General features: G+C 46.4%; 1 protein-coding gene across 45 annotated transcripts in view; it reads right to left on the reverse strand.

The window, feature by feature from the left end:
* Sorbs1 (sorbin and SH3 domain containing 1) overlaps positions 1-24,673 on the reverse strand; it is a 234,923-nt gene that overhangs the window by 4,257 nt on the left and 205,993 nt on the right. For 29 of the 45 annotated variants that reach the window (XM_031390249.1, XM_031390248.1, XM_031390252.1 and 26 more), the window contains 8 exons: positions 23,511-23,557; positions 21,434-21,548; positions 21,177-21,302; positions 18,425-18,619; positions 16,087-16,839; positions 5,367-5,426; positions 4,607-4,665; positions 1,174-1,286 (listed from right to left, as the gene is read on the reverse strand). In XM_031390249.1, the coding sequence (XP_031246109.1) occupies positions 1,174-1,286; positions 4,607-4,665; positions 5,367-5,426; positions 16,087-16,839; positions 18,425-18,619; positions 21,177-21,302; positions 21,434-21,548; positions 23,511-23,557 (1,468 nt within the window). The remainder of the gene's footprint in view (positions 1-1,173; positions 1,287-4,606; positions 4,666-5,366; positions 5,427-16,086; positions 16,840-18,424; positions 18,620-21,176; positions 21,303-21,433; positions 21,549-23,510; positions 23,558-24,673) is intronic. The other 16 variants (XM_031390261.1, XM_031390266.1, XM_031390267.1 and 13 more) reach the window with 2 other exon arrangements.

Consider the following 24,673-nt stretch of genomic DNA (forward strand, 5'->3'; position numbering starts at 1 on the left):
GGAGGGGGCTGGCTTCTGGGAGGACAGAGCATTTTCTAAGAGGCTGGTAAGGCCATAGCCTGCCTCCCTGTCTCTGTGGAGCATCACTGTTGTCACCACTCCAGTGCCAACACAGCTTTACGAAGTTTCTTCCAGAGAAGTCAGACAGGGATGGGGTTGGAAGAAGACAGAGACTGAAGCTAAGGGCAAACCAGTGACTGCCACCACACTAGTGGCCTGAACAGAAAGGAAGGGAAGTAGTTGGCAGTCTGACATCTGCTATCAGAGTGACCTTGGAATAGTCACCTAATCCCACTGACCCTCACTTTTTGAATTTGTCAAAGGAGGCTAATTCTTGTCTTGCAGGAGTCTTTGTGAGAGAAGGCGATGAAGGTATATGAAGCACACTGGGCTTGTAGTAGAATCTCTATAGATATTGACTGTTCTTTCCCCTTCCTAGAAAGGCAAATCTTACACTGTGTGTGTGTGTGTGTGTGTGTGTGTGTGTGTGTGTGTGTGTGCGCGCGCACACACGCGTGCGCGCACTTTCGAGTGTGCGGGAGGTCTGTGGTACTCAGAGACAAACCCAGGCCTCATGCTTTACACAAATGTTCTACCACTGAGCCTTCCAGAACCCTCCTTTGTTTTATTATTTGAGCAGGTTGCTTTTCTTCAAGTTATTAGAAGCCTAGAATAAATAAAATGATTTTAGGGACATCCACACATGTGCTTGAACTTTACGGTGGGGGCCTAGTCTTGTTCTCTCCCCACCCCTCGGGTAGTTTTTTTGAGACAGGACTTCTATGTGTATCTTTGGCTATCCTAGAACTCCTTCTATAGAATAGGCTGCCCGCCTCTACCTCCCAAGTGCTGGATTAAAGACGAGCACTACCACTGCCCAGATCTTGTGCTGCTTCTTAAGAGCTTTAAAGATGAAATCTTTAAATATTAAAGACACATACACAATAGAAATATAAATGGAACCCAATTAACAGCAGTGATGAATGTGACACTGCGGTCTGTCATAGACTCTGGCATATCTTGGCTTTAGGTTCTACTCAGTGACATTCATACGACCTTAAGATCAGTGGCCAAGCATTCCTGGGGGCTGGAAGATTGCTTTTTACATGTCTTATCACTCCTAGTCCTTCTTCCAATACACTACTAGGGAGAAAAGCATGATGGGATTCTTACCAACAAACCATCCATCGTCACATTTTTCCATGACATCAACAATATCTCCATCTCGGAGTTCCAACTCATCATCATTCTGTGGCACATAACTATATAATGCTTGGTAGCTACATCTACAAACCAGAGAAAGGAGCAGTGAGTGACTCAGTTGCTGACAGGATTCAATGACCATTTACAAATCCTAACACTGTGAACCCAGCATCGACATGATGTTTCCCATGTAATGTCGAAAACATTTTATTGACTATTTCTCTAGCAGTTTAGCATTGGAGAAATGCGTTAAATCAATTAAGACCGATGGGTTGGGGGATTTCTGATGATCAAGTAATGGTTAATCTTTTTTTTGTTTTGTTTTGTTTTGTTTTTTTGAGACAGGGTTTCTCTGTGTAGCCCTGGCTGTCCTGGAATTCACTCTGTAGACCAGGCTGGCCTCAGAAATCCACCTGTCTCTGCCTCCCAAGTGCTGGGATTAAAGGCATGTGCCACCACCGCCCAGCGTAATGGTTAATCTTATTTAGTTTTTTTTTCTCATTACCATGGGAAACCTTTATTGTCTACAGCCTCTTCCTGACCTCTATACACTTTACTACCTTTAAAGTTAACCACACCTTTTTATAATGGGATAATATAGGTAGATAATTAAGAATAATAAGCAGTTATTTAGTTCCAGGATTATTAAATTCTGGCCATAAACATTAGAGAGCAAAAGACAACTGTAAAAACAGGTGGTAGATATGCACAGGCAGAAAAATGTATGAAAATGTACATTCCCAGTCAAATGGATTGGCTCGTGTCTGTGTTCTCAGCATGAAGGAAGCTGAGCAAGGAAGGTGTCACTGAGTCTAAGGCCACTCCACTCTGGGGCACACACTGAGCTCCTGGCTTACAGAGTAAAACCCAGACGGGTCAAGGCCACCACAAGCAAGCCCAGAGACTCAACAAACCCGGCCTCCCAGAGGCTCTCTGAGCCTGTCAAGGAGCCTGCGTGGGTCTAGCCTAGGCCCTCTGCATATATGTTGCAGTTGTGTAGCTCAGTGTTGTGTGGGACTCCTAACAGAGAGCAGCTGCTATTTCTGACACTTTTGCCTGTTTTAGGGCCCAGGGGTGGGGAGAGGGACTGGGGAAAAAGGAGGCAGGGAAAACTGGGGTCTGGATAAGATATGAGAGAAGGAATTAATAAAAATATCAACCCCCCCAGAACAATAATATTTAGAACTAATACAGCACATTCCCAATGTCTCGATGTGTGGGGGCCCTTTTCCGAACACCCCGAAAACTTTCCTCTTCCGCCCCACCCAAGGATAGCCGCAGAGAAGGTTTTGTTGACTTGCTCTTTGGCCTAGGACATCTGGTTTGTGCTGGTCTGTGCTCTGATAACAGTGAAGCTCATTGTGAAACTGGCATCAGCTTCGGCCTCAAGGGAGAGCTTTGTTTCTGTTCCTCCGTTCCCGAATGCTTTTGGGGCCTCTATCACGTGTGCCACCAATGTCACAATTCACAATATCCATCATTTTAAAATGCCACACACAGTAGCACCAGAATTTTGTAAATGAGCCAATCAAATGCCATTTCCAGTAACCCCAGTGAATTCCAATGTGGAATAAGAGGGACTGGATGCAAGCATATGACGCTGGCTTCCAGCAGCAAGCTTGTGCCAAGTGTCACACATAGGATACTGTTTTCATCATTTGTCCCAGTGTGTTGAGATTTTGGTGGAAGGATCTGGGTGTCAGTGGGAAGGTCTCTAATGAGGAATGAAAGAGATGGAGATAGGTTTCAAGTTGGTAAGTGAATAAATACCTTGTCTCCTGTTTCTGTATTTATTTCCTACCTAGCTTGGATTCCTACATAGCTGGCTGTGTAATACATGTATGTCTTTGCTAGCTTCTGAAACTGCCCGTCCCCTTAATTTCCACCATAACTGCTTTGCTAGAGTATGCATGTTCTGGAAAATAACCCTGGTTGTCTGTCTGCAAACAGTGGAAACAGACTGGAAAAAAATGCACCCTTGTAGCCTTGGTTCCACTTAGCTCTAAAGGTTCCCCTGTAGCTCACAAACTCCCCAGTTGAATTCTTCTGCTGGTCCTGGTACCCTACTCTCAACAGAGTATCTCGTATTCTGTCCCCTACTTTCTACAAGACCTTAACCTTCCTTCCCTCCTGACCTGAGTCTGTCTTTACTTACTGTCCTGTCCCTGTTACTGTGTGCAAGTACCCCTTTCCTGGCTGTGCTGAGCCCTCTTCCTCCACTTACAGCCTCTCAAATGAATCTTTCAATTTTCTTTCCTCTTTCTTTACCACGAATATGCCTAAGACTCTGCCCTGTCTCCAGTGTCCCTGAATCTACAGTTCCCCATGCGTCATCAAACTTCTTCTTCAGCCCTTCCTAATGGAAAATCCGCTACTGTTACACAGTTGCCAGTCATTTCTCAAGCTGCCAGAGAGAATGCCCGGTGATCCTTTCTCCTCTTCTACTCCTGGTCTCTGAGAGGCAGGCAACACTCTTGGCCAGATGCTATGAGCTCTGTTCTATAAAAGTGAGCATTCCTAGACCCGTGCCTGTCTTGCTGCTCTTTCTTATTCTCCTTCACTGACTCTTCTCTTTACCCAGACTCTCTGTTGGTAATCTTATGTATTTCCATGGTTACATAAAATCACTCTGTTCTAGCTAAGGCTACTATGACTGACTTCATTTTTCCTAACCAACATCTTTGCCCTTCCTTTCTGAATCCCACACTCCATCTGCTGCCACAGTTATCTCCCTAGAATAGGCACAATCAACGTACGACTCACTTTAAAGGCTTTCAGTGGCTTCCTGGTGCCTGCAGACTAAAATCTAAACCAATCTCAGCTGCAATCTAGAATGTGGTCCCACCCTACCATCTTAACTTTCATCTCTAACCTCACCTTCATGAACCATGTGCTGGCCACACAAGCCTCCTTCAGGGTCTCCAAACTACCCACTCTATCCATGCCTTTTTCTCAGAGCGTGGTTCAACTCAGTTTACTCCTTCTATGAACAGGATTTTCTCCTATGTGCATAAACCACAGGAGGTATCCAAAAAAGGTTACAAATGAGTGAATGAATCAACACTGCTCATTTATTTCAGCTCAGAAGCAAGTGTTCTTTTCTTTCTGTTCTCCACAGTTTCACTGATACTGAAACTGGTTTGCACAGCTCTCATCTCCCCTTGTATGGTCATTAATTCTTTACCCATCTCTCTCCCAGGAGTACATGACTTCTTTTATTTACCTAGCACCTATATTCATGGCTGACAGGAAATATGGCCTTCCTTAGAAATCCCCAAAGAAATGGGAAGCAATTAGCTCATCCTCCGCCCCGCAAACAGCTGTGACGTCAGCCAACCATCCATTTTCCAAGGCAGAAAGTCCGCCAACAACATAAGAACCAAATTTCCCAGACTGTACTTACAAATCCTGTGAGGGTCGACTCCTGTCTGGGGCGACTCTTCGCTGCTGGGCTTCAGGTTGCTGGGAAATGATTAAAGGTGATTTATTGTCAGAAGGGGGTAGCTTGTGATGGAAGTCAGGGGGATGGGAGACAGTGCTGCAGTAATGAACAGATTTCTCGGCAATGTTTATGATCTCATTGCAAACCGCTTCCTGTGAGGTGGCCCCGCGGTATCCAGAAACCCCCATAAAACAGTCAATGTGGGGACAAAAAAAAAAAAAGAGATGTAACATTCCAGACGAAGCACGTAAGTCCAGGGAGAAAACAGAGTTGAAGATCCAGGTTAAAAAAAAAAAGAGAGAGAGAGATTCCAGTAGTGGAGTGCAGGAGGGATCCAGGTAAGCATGGAAAGACAGGTAAGATACAGAGGAATTTGGCATTTAGTAGGACTACTTTGAAAAGGCAACAGCATAACAGCCTGTAATTAGTGACTAACTGTTACAGCTGGAATAATCTAGGCTGCAAATGCAACAATGTATCCCCCCAGTCATGCACTAACTAGCACATCATTTAATCCCACCTGCAGGCAGGGTGGAACTGTCTCTAAATTCCTCCTCTCCTTTAGAGGCATAGAGGGTGGCTGAATCCCTGGCTCTACTACCTCAGTGGTGCTCTTGCAAACCACAGCGGGATGTTTACCAGGAGTTATTCTGGTCTACACGCTGCAGTCAGTAAGGGTGCTCTTTAGGAAAGCCACAGTCTTATTCAACAGGCATCTTACCACATAGTTCTTTTCAGATTCTGTGAGATCAGGTCCTGCGCTCAATGAGTGATGAGAAGGCTGTGGTCACCAAGCAAATCATAAGGGAGACATTTTAGCAGATGTCACATTGGAAAGGATTCAAAGAAAAAGCGTGAGCAAATACACGTACCACACCACCACATTCAGATGACACCACTGGGTTTCCATGACAACATGGCAGATGCACAGAAGAAAATGCAGATGTACAGAATTAGAAGCAAGCATCCAGCAATGGAATGGGAAATGTGTTGGGTGTGAGGTGAGGACAACACGGGGTCCTCAGACTGACACAAGGAAGGGCTGCCTTTAGGAGCAGAACTGCTGCACCCCCACACCTCGTACCCCATACCATTCTGAACCTCCAATCTTAGTGAACACGTTTCAGGGAAGGGGCTGCTGTATCAAAGGTGGCTTCAGGTTTGGGGTAATGGGGCACCAACAGTGAAACCATCAGGACCCTGGGGACCTCACAGAAACTAAATAATTACATTACTACTGATATATTCCTGGGTAATAAAGTCTTAAACAAGACCATGTCCTCAAAAGAATCTACACATGATTTAGTCTTATGAGGTATGGAGTGAGTTTCAGAGCAGTGTGACCTGAGAGAAACACAGCAATGAGCTATCTCTTGTTACCAGCCCATATTACGTATGTTGATACAGAAATGAGGCCATGCAATGAGGCCTCGCGGACCTTCCTTTTAAGTTGGCTCTCATGAGGAGGTCAAGCCTCTGTTGGGAGAGAGTTTGGAGCTCCAAGCTCTAGGAAGTCGCTTTGAATGAATCCTTGGAAGTCCATCTTTGGAGTCACCCTCCAGGTGTCCTGCGATGACTACAACCACCCCACTGTCTTTTAAAGGGCACTTAGAAATCTTCTGTGCAGACCACACTTGCTGACGGTGAGAGAGCCAGCGAGACGGTGAGATCACACAGGCAGTGCAGTGGTCTCCTGGCTTCTGCCACTGTCCTATTTGTTCTCTTTCACACACCACCACCACACAGCCTTATCAGGTGTGCTAACTGACATAATGACCAATGGATATATCCCCCCAAACCAGGAGACAGGCAGGATGTGTTGATCATACTGTTCTCCTAAAAGCGCATGCTCCGAGGTGGGTTCTGCACGCCTCAGTATCACACAGCCCACCAGGGAGAGGTGAACTGCTTGGCTGTTCTTGCAATTCTGCTACATCACCGTTCTTGTTCATCTCCACTGTAGATGTCCTCACCTTGTAGCATGCCCAGAACGGCAGCTGAATCAGGAATCACTTTCCTATGGGTTTTTATTTTATTTTATTTTATGTGTCTGAACATCTTGCCTGCATGTATGTCTGTTTACCATGGGCATGCAATACCCATGAAAGTCAGAAAAGGTCATCTAATTCCCTCAGGACTGGGGTTAGGGACAGTTGTTAGCCATGATGTGGGTTCTGGAAACAGAGGCAAGCAAGCTCCTCTGCAAGAGCAATCAGTGTTCCTAACCACTGAGCTATCTCTTCAGTGCCCCCTCATCGTTGTTTTTGAGACATTCCTTCAAGTTCTCTAAGAAACCCTTCCTAGCCTCTATTGCTGAAACCCGGCCTCTTGGCTTCTACTTGGACAGCAGAGGAGTTGAAGACAAAACTGATGGGTCCTCTCATGCTGTTGCTCTGATGTCTGGGGTCCTTCCAGCCTTTGCCAGCCGGCTGGAGTTAACTCTGGGCTTCACTCATCCATCACCCTGCTTGCATGTAACAGGGGAGGAAACAAGACATCTCTGAGCACATGCTATGCAGGTATTCAGAAGAGTGAAGCGAACTCTGCACACCTTGGGTGTGGGATACTGATACAGTGACTTGATAGGAGCAAGTGCTGGCCAAGAGCAGAATTATTGGCTGTCTGTCTCAGAGATGGTGGCATCATCGCCACCAGCCAGTCAGGGTACCGAAGAGCAGTGTGTCACCCAGGACCCTATCGAAGCACAGACTCTGACTTTGCTATCTCGGCTGTGCCAGACCGGGGCCACTGCTAAGCGCTGGTGCCACTGTTGACCCTTCTTGGTCTGAAACGCAAGAGTGCAGAGTATCTCACGTGAGGTCCTCTGGACTCAGTGTGCCCGAGACTGGTCTGGGTCATACCTCATGACAACAAAAGTTCTCATTAAAAATAAGTAGTACAAATTCCAGTTGATGGCTTGATGACCTCAGGCCAAGGCAAAACAAGAGGATGGTGTCCACAGCTTAGGAAAGCTCACATCCTTGCTGTGGCTGGAACCAATCACCTGAGAGATAATGAGGATCTGGGAAGCAAACGTGGTAAGATAGGCTGCTGTTTATAAGCACAGCACATCAAGGTCTAATGGTTCCCACCCTACTTTTTACTAACTTCTGACTAGGGGAGGCAAGAAGAGGGAATTTTAAGATCTAGTGAGACTGGGGACTTGCACAAAGGCTCTATGCACAAGAGCTGGGCCCCTTTGTGGTTCTCACATGCCCCACCTCTCGGTCAGGCTAAGATGGCTGACATCATGTTACCAATACCAAATTTCTACCTCTTCTAAAAGGGACCCTCTGCCTTCTCTTCCTGAATGTTTTACTCTAGGTCAGTGGTTCTCAATTTTCCTAATTCTGTGACCAATTCCTCATGTTGTAGCGACCCCAACCATAAGATTACTTCACTGCTACTTCATAACTCTAATTTTGCTAATGTTGTGAATCATAAAGAAAATATCTGATACTCAGGATATCTGATACGCGACCCCTGTGGGGGTTGAGAACCACAGGTTGAGAACCTCTGCTCTAGATGCTCAAAGTCATTTACTCATTAAAAGGCGTGCCATAAAAAACAGCATCTGATATTAAACCCAGGCACCACAATACTAGAGGGCTCTCCATGTCTCAGCAACTCCTCTGGTCTCTGGCCATGCCCAGAGCAGAGATAATCATCATCTAACCTTAACATCCAGAGAGTGCAGGCAGCCCCATTCCTGAGAGGTAGAGAAGACGGGTCCCCACCAGTGCTGGATAAATGGAGGAAGTAGTCGATGTAAATATTATCAGATTCGGTTTCTCCTTGTTTAGATTTGCTAAAACAGCTCATATAGCTGGAATGTAAACTTACTGGGGTGGGGAGAGCTCCCATGTAGCTGGAAAACCACCGACAGCCATTACCTGATCAGCCCTTCCCTTGGAAGGCTGTTTATCCTCAGAGACTTTTCTCCCTCTAGGCACACGCTCTCACTTTTCCTGTCCCGCTTTCTAACACGTGCCTGCTCTGCAGTTCCTCTGAGCCTGCGCTGTCTGAGCCTGCGTCATGATCACATGAGCTCCAAGGTATGAAGCGAAATGTCCTACGACTGAAAAACAGATGCTGGTTCTCAAAAACTTGGTTCAAGATAAAAAGATGTAAAATAGATCATTAAGTAATTTTTACTATATTGGGTGAAACAGTATGCATTATTAAAAATTAACTTGTGTATTCTGTTTCACTATGGCTACTAGGACATTTTAAACTGCCTGTGTGCTTCACATTGTCTTTCTGCTGGCAGTGCCCTCCCCTCAGAGTTTCAGAGTCTGCCTTTCTTAAGCCTAAGAGTAGATACATGTTCTCATCCGGACCAGGCTGGTGCTAAGAATAAAGGGAGCATGAGCTCATGCTACGTACATCTTGGATTCTGTAGTCACATTCCAGCTTCCCATGTGCCTGGAAAAACAGCAACCAGTCCAACGTGCAAGGCATGTGCGTGCACACACTCAAGCAGGCACACACTGCACCCCCTTCACCTCCCCACTAGAGGTGCAGGAGCTAGCTGATGATCCAGAAACAACCGATTTCTCGGGCCTCACACAAAACAGAGTGTTCTTTTCGTCCCCCCCCCCCCCCCCCAAAAAAAAAAAACGTTGTGTGTGTCCTTGCTCTGTTTCCCTGTTGTCTGTCTTCAGCTTGGAGTCTGTCAGAAATCTGACCTCAGCTTCCCTGAGGCTGTTAATCCCCTCAGGACCCAGAAAGCACCTGGTGCTCCTGCAATTACTAAGCATCCTGTTCCAGCTCTGGGGGTGTGCCAAAGGCTAAATAAGTCCAAAATAAGCTGCACACAAGATAGAGAACCCAGAGGAGCACATGGGATAGACACCCAGTCCCTGTGTGGCCTGGATCTCCACACAGCGATCAGGAATGGGCTATTCTGTTGATAGGCCACTGCCCCCCCCCAAGTCTCTGAGATGGCAATGCTCTAGTTAAGCCGTACCCTGTGTCTCCTCTGACTTAACCTCACATTATGCAACTTACACTGGCCTCCTAAGGGGACAATGAACAACCTGAGTTCCCAGACAGGCCCTGATACTGACTGTCTTCTGAACAAAGATTGCAAATTCCAAAATAGATACCATAATGATCAGCCCTAGTTCTATAACTAGAGTATGCCCATCTTACGAGTTAATAATTAGAAATGGGCAGCACCACCACAGCTGAAAGGAGGCAGCCCCTCGACTGGTCAGATCACAGCCTCCAGACATAGATGAAGAGCTCATTTCTGTAAACTCTGGAGGGGAGGTATTCCCCAAGCATGGTGATACCAGATTGACTGTTTATGGAACACAGGCAACTCTTTGAGCAGAGTAGGCCAGGACCACTCACCCCTGGGTTTCTGTTTCAGGAAACTTCCAGGGAACCAGCAAAGGGACTTCTGGTCCCACAGAGTTCTATAACATCTGATGGGGAAAGGGGAAGAGGAAGATGGCGATTTCAATAGAAAGCTAGTTACTGGCAAGTCCTTGGGATCCCCACTATGTGCTCTCCTTAGAGAGCACCCAAAGGACAATGCATGGACTTTGTTGTAATTTTAATCTGTTTCTAACGGTCAGGAACACTCAGTCTTTCACACATCAGACTTTGTCCACCTTGTTCATCTCTGTCCTATTAGGAGAGATGGCAGTTGTGTGGCTCAGGTGTGAAGAAGAATTGAGGGCATTCCCAGCGTACCTCATGCTTTTTTCTTCATAACAAAAGAAAATAAAAAGAAACATCAGTGTGCTGAGTACAAATCCCATGTTTTCTATTTTTTTTTTTAACTTAAGGATACATTAGTGCAGGGACTGCATGTATCAAGGTGTGCAGGTGAAAGAGGGTAACTGCCCGTCTACCATGTGGGTGCTGGGGATCGAACTCAGCCCACCAGGCTTAGTGGCACGCGCCTTTGTTACCTACTGAGGCATCTCTCCAGCCTCCAGTCCCCTAGCTTTCCCTCCCAGCCCCCAGCCGCCATGTTCTTCTCATGGTGGAAAGGCATCTTCTGCCTTCTGTCCCTTTCCTGCTTCCCCAGCAGCATGCAACAGTCCCTGCCTGAGCTGAGTCTCTATTACATGGTCTGTGCTAAGTGTGCTATCTCCAGTCTCTCTGGCCATCCGTTTCCTAGACTCTTAAGTTCTGCGCATTCGCCCCTATCCTTGGTCCTTTAGGTGCCTTGTCAGAGGGAAACCTCACAACCACCAAACCACTCATACAGGGTGGTACTGAGGGAAGATCACCTCTCAGTGCTCTGCTGCTGCCACCTGGAACTCTACAGACGCTGGCACCTGGACCTCTACAGAAGCTGGCACCTGGATCTCTACAGAAGCTGGCACCTGGACCTCTACAGAAGCTGGCACCTGGATCTCTACAGAAGCTGGCACCTGGATCTCTACAGATGCTGGCACCTGGATCTCTACAGAAGCTGCCCATTTCTTCTGTTACCACAACAGGAATTAACACTACAGCTTCTGGTCTTGGTTTCCCACCCTTATGTGGTAAGAGAACACTTGCAGGTAATTTTGTCAGAATAGTGTCAGTGTCTCCCCTCCTCCCATAAACTATTAACACTCACTGGGTGTGCTTAGAGACTTCCCTTGTGAGTCACAGGAAAACATTTCCCATCTTTGAACATCTTAATATTTCTTTCTGGTGTGTGTTTGTGTGTGTGTGTGTGTGTGTGTGTGTGTGTGTGTGTGTATGTGTGTGTGATCTTAATACTCATTTCCCTTTTGATCTTACAAGTTATCCCCGTCCTTCCCTTCCTGTCTGATTTCCAGTCTCCAGTCAGGCCCCTGCCTTTGTTTGCATCTTTCTGGGGACAGATTTTAGTTCCCACGTGCATGCTTTCCAAAGCACACATTTCTGTCTTTAGCCAACTTGCACCCCTCCTCTCCCTGATCCTTCTGCCTCTCCTTCCTGAGTTATGGGACCATAGGGATGCCTGATTTAATTTAGAAATTCAACGAGGCTTCTCCCAAATGTCAAGCACTCTTAGACACAAATCCAGATAGCATTCAGCAAACTGCTTCTCTCTTGGGGAGATGCAGTGGCACGAATGGTGGAGCTTTCTCACCGGATCTCTTCCTTTACTTTCAAGATTAGCTGCTTGTACTGGCTGGTTTTGTGTGTCAACTTGACACAGGCTGGAGTTATCACAAAAGGGAGCTTCAGTTGGAGAAATGCCTCCATGAGATCCAGCTGTGGGGCATTTTCTCAATTGCCCCTTGTAGGTGGTGCCATCCCTGGGCTGGAGGTCTTGGGCTCTATAAGAGAGCAGGCTGAGCAAGCCAGGGGAAGCAAGCCAGTAAGGAACATCTCTCCATGGCCTCTGCATCAGCTCCTGCTTCCTGACCTGCTTGAGTTCCAGTCCTGATTTCCTTTGGTGATAACAGCAATGTGGAAGTAAGCTGAATAAACCCTTTCCTCCCCAACTTGTTTCTTGGTCATGATGTTTGTGCAGGAATAGAAACCCTGACTAAGACACCGCTCTACATGCTAAGCTGAAATTATGCTAAACAGAATCCAAGAACTTGCCAGTTAATCCTGATCTGGGTGTTTTCTGTGTACCTATGTGTGTTTTTGTCAACATAGTCATCACTCAAAAAAACAAGCAAAAAGGTGTTTGTTTTTCAACAGTGAAACTGTGCGGGTCTATAATAAAGCCCATATCTAACACTGTGTGTTCTTTCTCATCAACTGAAATTCACATGGGTTCCTTACCTATCACAGAACACCACAGCGGGAAGGAAGTTCAGTTCCCACGTCAGCATCTTTTGTTTATGAACAAGGAAGTTGTAGGGAAAGAGATGTGACTCATCCACAGACACTCAGTGGACTGACAGCAGAGCCAGATCCAGAACCTGGAGACCAATGCTCCCCCTGGCTCCCTAGAGACCCTGACACTGATTTACCTCTTCTGGTGTTCAGAGAAAACAAACCTAAAAATAAGTAGCCAGCAGAGCGTGAAAGCATTCTGAGAGTCGAAGTGACTGAGACATCAAAGCATCTTCCGTAGGAGTTCACCTATCCGGAAAGTGGGGATATGGGCAGGTGACCCAGAGGAAGGAGAGCAACAATGTCAATGGCTAGGAGACAGCAAGGAAGATGATAGCCATGCTCTTAAGAGATATGGCAAATGCTGGAGGCACAAACAGGCATTGGCCAAGCTGTGGTTCCAGCCCCCTTGGCAAGTTCCCACTGATCTATCAACCTATAGGTTCATCCAAAGCTTGCTGAATCTAGGACCAAACCCTTCTCCATACACACATTATGCTTCCTACCTCCGGGCCTTTGAATATCAATTACAATCTGCTGTATCTATGGGAAAACTCCCTAATATTTAAACACACACACACACACACACACACACTCACACACACACACACACTCTGCTACTTTGCAATCACCTTTCTCCTCCTATGCTTATTAAAGTATTCCCACCCTGAATTTCCAGGACAGACTGTCTCTCTTTTGCATTATAATTACGTGAGAACAGAGCTGATTCCCCAGTCAATAGCATGAACTCTTCTAGGTCAGCTCAGATATTTTTTTAATCTCTTCTTTCATTCAACAAGTATTTACTGAGCACATTCCATAGATTAGGTGTCATGACCCTTGACCTTTGGGCCTTAATGCCCTGTAGGGACAGGCCTGCAAGGGGCAAATGCAGGAGAGAGCATGCTCACAGGGTCAGGCTCAAAGCTCTTTATCCAGTTGTGCAGGGGTTGGGGAGATAGCCAGGGAAGGCTTCCTAGGAAATGTAGCATCTATAGGAAGCCAAGAAGGACAAGCAGGCGCAGTGTGCACACAAAAGCTGGGGAAACTTTAGAAGAAAAGACTGCCTTGCAATCTAAATGAACAGTTCACAAGGGAGTATTCGAAGCCCAGAGGAAAGACTTTCCTGAGAGGCAAAGGAAGTCTGCAGCGATGTCCAAGCCTTTCGCCTCCCAGGGCACTTAGCACACTGCTGGACACCAGATATTTAGAAAATACCTAGTAAGTGATAACAACCTCTCGGACTGCATTCTCACTTAACATTCTGTTTACTGGTCGGATGCACGACCAAGTTCCTCGTCCCAACAGAAGGACAAACAGAACTTGGGGCTCATCAAGGGGAAGAGTGGCTGGCAAGTTTCTTGACACTGGAATGCATTTACTCAGACAAGTGACACAGCCTGGGGTCCTGTCCTGACAGGGCCACTAGAGAACAGTTGATGAAGTAAGTCCTTCCCATCTTTAGCTTGCCTGTCAGACAAATGGATCTCAAGAAGAGGGAGTCCTTTATAAAGGTACCCTCACCAGAGCTGTCTTGGCTGAAGCGAGTGGCTGAGAGGGATGTGTGTACGCAGCTACCCTTCCAGACACCCGTAATTCTCGAAAGCAGCCAACCAGACCATGGCCTCTACATATCCACAGGGAAATGGCTTGGCCAGGAAAGGAGGAGGAAGGGAGGGAACAGGAAGTGATACACCTGGTGTCCAGAGACTCACCCGGAAAGGAGAGCCAGCCCTTAACAAGCCTGGCCTCTCAATCAATACAATCTCTGGCACTGCCGGCTCCTCCTACCCTCGTCAGGAAGCAGGAAGTGTGTACCCTGAACCTCACTGGTGCTTCAGTACTGTGCTGTGCGTACTTCCTGTACACACTAAATCCATGAACCGGATTGAAGCGATGACTCACGCCTGCCAATGAGGAGGGCTCTCGGCACCTTAGGTTGATCTGGGAACCGCTCCTCTGTCAGACATTTCATCCTTTTCAATTGGCAACTCCACTATCTCTTCCAGTGGACTATTTTTTTTCCTCTTAACCATATGGATACTTTTCTTTAGAGTACACCTGTCCAGAGCCCTGCACTCTCTGGAGATGGGACAACCATATAGAGCAGTCAGAGCAGGAAGCCCTGTCTAATGGAGACTACTATATGGCAAGTACCCTACTAATCTACTGATATCCACTGTTTTACATCATCACAGTAGCCCTTCCAGGGAGGGGTACAGGGTTTGTTTTCACCCCTACTTTACATATGAGTAACTAGGGTCTGTGTGTGTGTGTGTGTGTGTGTGTGTGTATGTTTGGGAGGGCATGTTCAGTGTTTGCTAACTTTATGTTAAGTCTAAGCCCAATTCCACACAAACTATCACATATCTGATTACCCTCAGTGATCTCCATAGCAGACACAAGGTCTTGTGGAGGTCCAGCCTGCCTCTGTGTTCCTGTTATTAGCCAGGTGACACAACTGTGTCAGCCACTATCACTGGATATGGGCTCCTCAAGAAAGGGATTTAACAACCTCTAGTCCCTGTCCATAGACCAGTAATAGCAGCACCTTGAACAATTCCTCAAAAAATAAACAGAGCTACAAGGGGAAACAGGAGCAACGGTCTGAGATAGGGGCATAGTCCACTGTGGTATTTATACATAACAGATGACAGGCAGACAACTCGGGGATGGCTCCAGGAAAACACTTGATTCTATTGAGATTCTATAATGTCCCTGGTCCTAGAGGCAGCTTTAGATCACTCAAGATGGCGGTTCTATCTTCCCTTACAAAGTGCTTGTGCTTAACACCTGCATGCATTATTTCAAGAAATTTTCTGGACCATGCTATGAGGGAAATTATCTTCTTTTCAGGAAACTCAGTCTCTGAGGGAGTGAACAATTCCCATCATAGCAGTTAGATGGAGTTGGTACTCAAATCTGGTTACTATGGAAAAGTTGCCCAAAGTCTTTGACTTTCTGAATACTAAATAATACAAACAAAACTAAATAATGATCTGTCTAGTTTTAAAATTAATGTCCCTCCAACATACCCTAAGTCCACCTTGATTTATATGCTGAGATTTTTGTAGTTCACTTAAAGAGAAGAACCAAAACCTAAGACACCTATTTAGTGACCTCAACCACATCAGAAGCCCCTGCATCTTGCCGCCTCTGAAGACCCAAAATGCTTCAGCTCACTGTGAACTTCAGTTCCACACAAACACGAGACAAGACAAACACCTGACAGAACTGAGCACCATGCGTTATGGAAACAGTGCATCTCACAAGAAAAGCACACCACGTCACACCAAAGCCTGGTGTTCTTAGCTGTGTTAGTCAAAACAGACCAACGACACTCTCTAGGACGAGAATGGGGCACAAGGAAGGCTTTCCTGCTTGAGGGCTTCTGTACCGGGGTAGCAGGTGTCAGTGGAAGAATACTTTCAAATCACCTCAAGATGCTAGAATACATTTCTTTGAACTATCCCCAGCCAACACCCTAGTCCACGGCCCCTCCATTCCCTCTTGGACATCCCTTTGCTTCCAAGGCAAGCAAACAGATCTCACAGACACCCACTTGGCCTCAGTTAATAGACCAAGGGTAAGACATCTGGTGTGGCCCACCATGCTAAGCACGAGGCCAAGGCCCACCAGTCATGCTTCAGGCCTACCTGGCTCACACCACTCTGAGCAGCCTTCCTGTCAGCCTCGACACCTCTGTGAAGCTCTGGTGGCCCAGCCTCCCAGACTGGGAAAGGGCTTCCCAGAGGCTTGAAGGACTGGCTGTCCTCAGGAGTGTGGAACTCTGAGAGTCTCTGCTCAGAACTCAGGCACCTGACCACGTCTGAAGGTTTCAAGCAGCTCTTCTTAGAGATCTTGGGTCCACCAGGGCATCTCTCACCTGCCTCGCTCTCTGCTTTCCTGTCATATGGTCCATCTTCTCGCCAGGGCTGTCTCTTGCTCTGGCTGCTAAAGGCGTCACTAAGCTCGGAGATGACCCTATCAGAGTTCCCAAGTGGTGGCTGGGAGAAGCCATCTTGGCGAATGTGAATACCACCATCTCCATTGACGTGAAGAGGAGCCTGGGCACTGGGTGCCAGTGAGTAGGTTTTGTGGGGTGGAGGCAGGGCCATTGGGGAGACCACTGGGTGCAGGGTGGAGTGATCTGACCAACTTGAATACGGGAGGCTGAGAGGTAAGGAGGGCCGGGCCCTTGCTGACAAGGCCAAGCGGTTCATGTCACAGGCAGAAGCCTCGGGCAGAGGAGGCAAGGGTGGCGTCATGGCCAGAGAATGCCTGCCTGGGACCCCGACAGTCAGAGAGATCCACTCGGAGGTGATGGCGTGCATCTCAGGGGACAGGGCTCGGCGGGGGTGGGGTAGAGATGAAGGGGCTGGCATCATGAGCTTGCTGTGACTAGTATACTTAAAAAAAAGAAAAGGAGAGAGGAGAAAACAAAAGAAAGAAGCAGAGATCAAAGTGTCAGCATAAAGGAAAGGAGAAAAACCACCACAGGGGCATAAGGAAGAAGGAAACAGAGAGGATGAACAGGACACCCTGAAGTCCAGAGCAGAAACCATCTGGTGAGGCTGGGAGAGAGCCTGCAAAGTGGCTGGGTGGATACATGAGAGTGTGCGGGCAGGGGGGAGAGGGGAGGGGAGCATGAGAGTGTGTGGGCAGGGTGGAGAGAGGAGGTGAGCATGAGAGTGTGCAGGCAGGGTGGAAAGAGAGAGAGGAGGGGAGAGTGGCACAGAGATGGGAAAGGCTCCATTCCCCAGTTGTGGGCAGCGCTGGGCAGCTTTGCAGCGTCACATTTCAAAGGAAAAGCCAGGAAGTGCCCCGCCCCAGCCAACTAAAACCATCCTTGCAACCACAGTGCTGACCCAAAACTGTTTGGTTAGGTGGACAGCCTCTGTCCAGGCCCTAACTTTGACTCTGCGGAGTTTTCCCACACAAAACCAGGAAGTGTGTGATCACTGTGTTTTGCCATCACTCTTGGCCACGGTCAAGTGAAAATTAGGGAGCAAGAAGCCCAGTCCGGTCCCATGGCCTCTCATGTGAGATGGAAGGATGTTGTTCTCACTGTTCACAGAGGCCCATGCCATGTGCCATGTGCTCTCTGCTGTGTCGGTGGCCAGCGTGAGGAGGGGACGAAATGATAGAGAACAGGAGAAAGGTGGTACCATGTCGGCACCCCAAGCCTCAGTCTTCATCATCTTCCGTCTCACTCCACAGGATGCCACCCTACCTTATTCTGCTTACTGGCTTTGGGAAAGTGGGCACCATTTGTAACAACATCTTAAACAATTATGCTCATAATTAACTTTTAGAAAAGCAACCATGTGACTATGCCTATACATTACTCCATTTTGACCCAGTAGAGACTGACACACATGAAATTTCTTTTCCAACGTGAGTCCAGGGAAGGCTTGCAGAAGCACTTTGCATCTGGTCTACATGTGTAAGGATGAGAACGTGAAATTACCTTCCAACCACTGTCTTCTCGAAACCAATCTTTTTGTTTGTTTGTTTTGTTTTTTTGAGACAGGGTCTCTCTGTGTAGCCCTGGTTGTCCTGGAACTCACTCTGTAGACCAGGCTGGCCTCGAACTCAGAAATCTGCCTGTTTCTGCCTCCCAAGTGCTGGGATTTAAAGGCATGAGCCACCACTGCCCAGCTTGAAAACCAATCTTGATGGACCAATATTGCACAGAGAAGCATGCTAGGCCACAGGGGCGTGGTCTACACACCACTAGCTTCGCAGGGATACACCAACTGATAATTCACTTGTTTTTCTTCCCTTTCACTTTATCCCTACAGAAACTATCTTAAACTCTTCCCTTTCCTTCATATTTTTTAGAGTGCCACAGACATGTATGAAAAGGAGCCCCAGCCTGCCCGGCTCTAGGTAGCTCTTAATCAGAGCACCAGAGAGCCATCCCAGAAGGGCTGTGTGCCCTCGACACAGCTGAGGATGAAGACTCCAAGCTGAGTTTGAACGCTTATGTACCTGCGGGCTCACAGTGGCACTGCGACTCGGGGAAGAGGAATAAGGCAGGTCGATGTAATCCACAGGGGTTTTCACCAATGGCCTCTTAAGCACATCTACATAGGTGATAGGGAAAATGCCTTGGCGGGATGTCCCAGGGATCCTCCCTTCGTACCAGTTCTCATCCACCTGTCGGAGCAGCGTGATCCTCTCCCCCTGTAAGACACAGTCAAGCAAAAGGTCTTAAAGCACCACCCTGCAGTCCATCGGAGGTCCCTGCCTGTATCCTGCACAGTATCCTTCGCCACACTCTATGCTCAGGAGAGAAGTCTCTACCAGCCTTGGATGGAGAACTAGGTTGGGGATGCTAACACAGTAGAGCTGCCTTAACCAAGGAGTTAAGCATTTCAGTAAAGAGCTCAGATTCATGGCCTGGAGCCAGAAGGCAACTGTAGTGTCTAAGAGTCCTTTAAAACAAACTGGTCACATATCCAGCCTTCCTCTGCAAGGCAGAGGCCCTGGAAGGCTGTGTTTTGGGTTGTTCTTTTAACGTTATATTACTTAAAAATAATTGTATTTGTATGGACATTTTTTTTTCTGCATGTAATTAAGTGTACCATGAACTTGCCTGGTGCCTGTAGGGGTCAGAAGAAAGCATCTGGAGCTAGAGATATGGATGGTTGTGAAGCACCATGTGGGTGCTGAGAATAGAACCTGTATCCTCTGCAAAAACAGCAAGTGCTCTTAACCCTTAAGCTACCTCTACAGCCTTTATGAGATAGGGCCCACACTCACTTATGTAGTCCAGGCTGGCCTTCACCTCATAACAGTCATCTTAACACAACCTTCTGTGTGGTAGGATTATAGGTGTGAGCCATCACACCCAACTCAGAAGGCTCTCTCTCTCATATGAAATTATATATATATGCACATATAATGTAATATAAATTATATTTTATAACAATACACAATGTTATATGTGATTTTGTATGTGTGATTGGTTGAGATCAGAGACAACTTGCTGGACTCAGGTCCCCAACCCTGGCAGCTAGTGCCTTTACCCATCTCCCCAACCCCCAGAAAGTTCTCTATACTCTTTTCTATACTTTATTTCTATGTCACAGAAAAGTCAGGATAAAAATAAACATAAGGCCCCAAACAATCGCCCTCTACCGCTACCTCTGGGGATTACCATTGTTAAGACCTAGGCGATTTCCAGATTTACTTCCATGCACATGAATCAAACTTGCCCTGTTTCCCCTATGGAAATTGTGTATGTACTGTATTTTGAATTTTGTACATGGTTTGCCCCCAATTTATTTTGTTATTATTATCATGTTTATGGTAGGTACGAGGAGACACGTGTGTGACAGGACCTGTGTAGAGAGGTCAGAGGACAGCGACTGCATTGCACTCTCACCTATATACTTTTTGATACTTAATGACATAGAGTGAAGCATCTTTATCAAGGAAAACATGCACACACATATGTACACGCACACACACACATGTATACATGCACACACATATGTACACGCACACACACATATGCACACAGGCACACACACAATCTTGCTTCACAGCCAGGATGCCCTTGAAAAACTCATTATCATCCCCCTGCCTCTGCCTCCCAGCATGGGGATTACAGGTATATGGAACAAGGCCTTACATAATTCTCCATTTGTGCAGATGTTATAAAAACGTAACTGACCACTCTTGGTAGTCTCTTTCCATGTTTGTAACAGTTTAACCAAGAATTCCCTGGCAATGGGCAATTAGGAAACATCTGGTTTCTTCTACGTATAAGGCTGCTTATCTACTTCTAAGATACTAGTTAATTTCTCTTGATCCTCAATGAAATTATTAATTCTCATAACGTCGGCAAGCTGGAAGACTATGACATGTAGAGAATGTCTGAGTCAGTGAGAAGAAAAACTCACTCTTCCCCTGCACCCCATCCCACCACCCACAGGGTCACTGCGGTCATGTTAAGCATGCTGAGCTCTGCCACAAGAACTGCTCCCACCTGTGGACTGAACGCTGACCTGGACCAAGTCACGCTGCTTCATTCAGGTCTCTCACAACACCCTGAAGAGGCCTTCCCTCTCCATGTTTTTTTTTTTTTTTCATGAGGCAGTGGAGGCACAGATCAAGTATTCACCTCCACACAAACTGTGATTCTGGTAACTTGACTTCTGGTCTCAAAGCCTTTAAAATTCCTCCTGGTACCAATGGTTTTGCCTCCCCACTTGGTTTATGGAGACATAACAAACCTAAACCAAGCCATCAGCACAATGTTTATCATTAGATGTTGAATACAGTTAATATATGGTATCTAAGGTGCCATAAATACTGGCTTTAATTGGTAAACTCAATGTGGCTAAACTGAGCTGTGTAAATAATTAAAAAGAAACCTTGGAAGATGGATAAATAGCCCAGCAGTTAAGTGCGCTCTCTGCCCTCCCAGAGGACCTGCGGTTTTTCAGAACCCATGTGGTAGCTCTCAACCCTGAGTGAGTCCAATTCTGGAGAAGCCAACAGCTTCTTCAGGTCTTCACAGAAGGTGCTACACATGCAGGCAAAACGCTCACACACATAAAATAAAATAAAAAAAAAAAAGTAAAATCTCATCTCAGAAAAACCTCTGGTTCTCCTTATTTTAATTTTTGACCAATCCACCATGTTCTTGAGGCTACAGACATAACAACATCCTATCTCTGAGATAACAGCATCATTCAAAGGCCCCAAAGCCAGGATGAGACACGTGGCTTACCTTTCGGAAAGACATTTCTACTTGTGTATCTCCATTGAAGTTAAACTTTGCAATGGCTTCTCCATATTCCAAAACCTGTACAGGCGCCAACTTTCTGGGCTGAGCCTTCTCAGCTGGAGGAAGAAGCTGAGAAAGGAAAGAAAGCAAAAAGGCAAGGGAAGGAACAGAAGAGAAGAGAACACAGGATGTGGTAAGAAAATGGCGTTTCAGGCATGCTGGGCTTCTCCTGAGAAGGATGGAGCTGCGGGTTGCGGTACCTCGATATAGGTGCGTGGGAAGATTCCCACCCGGCCGTGGTGTTCACCTTCATACCAGTTCTGATCAATCTGTTTGTAGATGTAGACAATGTCTCCCTTCTGCAGAGGCAGCTCCCTGTTGATGGAAGGTCATTGCCTTTTAGCAGATGTTTCAAAATGTGCATGGAGAAGGCACTCCAGTTTTTAGTACAAGACTTTTACATGGAGTCAAAGGGTTCAAAGTTCCAGAAGACCTCGGGAGGCTCCACCCTTGGAAGCGAGAACCCCAATTGTCGGGAAATGACACCACACTGGGTAGTTTTCTAGTCTTTTATGGGGTGGGTGTCGACACACACACTAGCACTAGAGTGCTCAGAAGTCATATTAGTTTGTTGTGATTTTCTTAATGCATTGGGGAGGGGCGCAAGGGAATTCTGTCTTAGAGATGCATTAGCATGGAGCCCAGCAGCCTTAATTAAATGGTAAAATGTCTCCCTTTGGATACAGCTAGACACGTGGTACAGCTAGATGTGCACAAACCACTTTAGGTTGTGATACTCTGCTACCCTCCGCCCATCCCCTCCACCATCGGCCTCCATCAGCCTGTACTAAGAAGCTCTGACGTTAGGCAGGCTGAGTTCAAACCAAACTTGAAGGTTTACTAGTTCTGGACTTGGTCAGGAAGCTTGAGCTCTTGTTGCCAATGTTCCCTTATCTGACCGCAGCATCACATTCAAGGCTGGCAAATGAAGCTTTTTAAAGGAAACTATTCTCTTTGGTTAAAGTGCAAGTTGATTCCTGTGTCTTTGTTATTCTCTCTCTGGCTCAACTCTGAGGATGGTGGATACCGTACTTTTGAATACGGACTTCAGCTACGGTGTGCAATACATCTTACTGGTCTTACCCTGGCTGATCTCTTTGCAAAGTGGGCAGTTTTAGTCTCATCTTATCAATGAGGGAAACAGAGGGTGGCAGACGTTGATAAACTGGCTATAATTACAGAGATGTGAGTGGCAGAGTCACAACTTTCTAAGTAAGTCCACACACACACAGAGCCATCTCTTGTAGCAAGCTAAGGGAGCAGAGTAATACAGTCAAATCCAACCACATCGGATTCATGTCTGTGTTCAACAAATTTGGTCTGGCTGTTTGTTTTGTGTTGGAAGAAATGGGAAATATGGTTGAGGAGCCTAGAGAAATTGTTTTCCTTCACTCATGAATGGAAGCACTCCATCTTATCCCCAGACATGGTGCCTCCTGTCAGCAGGACAATGGGATGTGGCTGGCCACGTTATCTTCAGTCACCAAAGAAAATGAATAGTCTGTTTTAATCCACAATTAGCCATAAAGCTACCAAGTCTTTCTGGAACCTGTCTGTGGAAACATTTCCCAAACTGTATTCCACAGAAAATAGAAAGGTTTCCTGGTCACCTAAATTTGGGCTAAATAAGCAGATCAGTTTTTGTCTCTGAGTTCCAGTCACGAACATGTCAATGATGCTCCATCTCCTCCATGGGAAAAGGGGCCTAAATATACCATCAGCTTGTTCTTTGGTTTTGTTTTTTAAGAACATCTTGCAGGACGAACACTCTGAGGAACACACTTAGAGAAAAGTTAGTATCCCGTGGGCTTCTTCCTTTTGGGAATGCTTCCTTTGGGAAAAACAGGTCAAGTTATATTCCTAGAGCCTGGTTCTGACTCCTTCTACTAAAGATTGGGTCAGATCATGCTGCAATCTAGTCAAGTAAAAAGAGGCCTTATTCAGGTAGAAAGAGGGTGGGGCAGTGTGAAAGGGCCAGCTTCAGACGCCAAGATGCTGGGTTTGAATCCTGATTCTATCATCCTCTTGGGTGGGCTAAGTTCTTTCCTACCGGCTTCCTAAGTTTTGCAAGTGAAAATAATAGTGTCGACTCCACACAGCCCTGACTCATCAGAGTGAATTAATACATGTGATGTAACGGTGCTGGCATGTATCGTCTGTTTATTATTTGTATTTCTACCTTTGTGAAGCAACAGTTGTCTATCCCAACTCTTCACCCTAACTGAACGGATTTCCAAAGAGGCAGGTAAGAAGACAAGCATGACCGGCAGCACTTACTTTAGTGTCTGAGCTTTAAAGTCAAATTTGGCTCTGGCAGGTCTCATCTAAACACAAGAAATAATGTGGAGTTAAAACTCATGATTGGCAAACAATGGAAAGGACACATTTTCACAAGATTCTAGAAAGCAAAGCAGAGAGATCCACTCTCACCAGTTCATTTTAGTTTAAAAATTCGGGCAAGACTGCAACACCTGACCCCCACCAGCATGATAGTTGGTGTTTAGTCAGCTGTGTCATGCATGAAAATTCCCCTTCAAGAAGGCCACTGTAGGTAAGAGATGGTTTGAAAAGCCCTTCAGGCAAGCTGATCATGGCTACTGTCAGCCAGAAGTCTTCAGACAAGCCTTACGTATCATCTTACTCCTTGTGGGTGTCTTCTGTTTACCTGGTGTAAGTTAGGAACTAGCATAACAGAGTGTGGTTCACCTATCATATCATCTTGCATTCCGTACGTCCCTACGGTTTGTGACATCACTGAAAAGGCTAGGATAAACCCTGAGTATATCTCTACTGAAACTCTATCCTGGCTATGGTGGCTCCTTTCTCCCTCACACCACACCCCTGCCTGGAAAGCCAGGCCCAGCCGTCTCCACATTCTCATTAAGTCTGTCAGTTACTCATGCCTAAGTCTGCTCGCTCTCCATCCAAAAGCCTGTTGCTCTGGGTCTGACCTCTGCTTCCCATAGACACAAAGCTTCCTTTGACTTTACCTTCTCCTCAGTCTAATCTACTGTCACCCAGGAGCACAAATAACATTCCACAAATTCTTCCGCACTTCACAGTTTTCTTTGAAGTTGGCTTCAGCTCTCAATTGTCTAGTGGATCAAATCTCTCTCTCTAACCTGGGTGGAGGCTTGTGGTCATATCCCCAGTCACACCTAAATTCTATTTCTATCACCTCTCCTGTCCCAACTAAGTACATTTATGGGTTACATCTCAGCCTGGAATTTGTTCAGCTCCAACTCTGGCAAGAACTTCACCTTTATCAACCTACATCTCTTTCTTCTTTGCTCTTAAAAGCAGTTATTTTAACCAGTTTTGTTTTTAAAGAGACACATGAAATTTTTGAAATCACTTGCACAAGCTATTTCTATCGGTATACCTCTGCTAGGGCCTGTCTCGGGAAACAGCATGAAGGAAACGAATGGTAGGTCCTCTAC

Source organism: Mastomys coucha, unplaced genomic scaffold, assembly GCF_008632895.1.
Source record: "Mastomys coucha isolate ucsf_1 unplaced genomic scaffold, UCSF_Mcou_1 pScaffold21, whole genome shotgun sequence".
Lineage (NCBI taxonomy): Eukaryota > Metazoa > Chordata > Mammalia > Rodentia > Muridae > Mastomys > Mastomys coucha.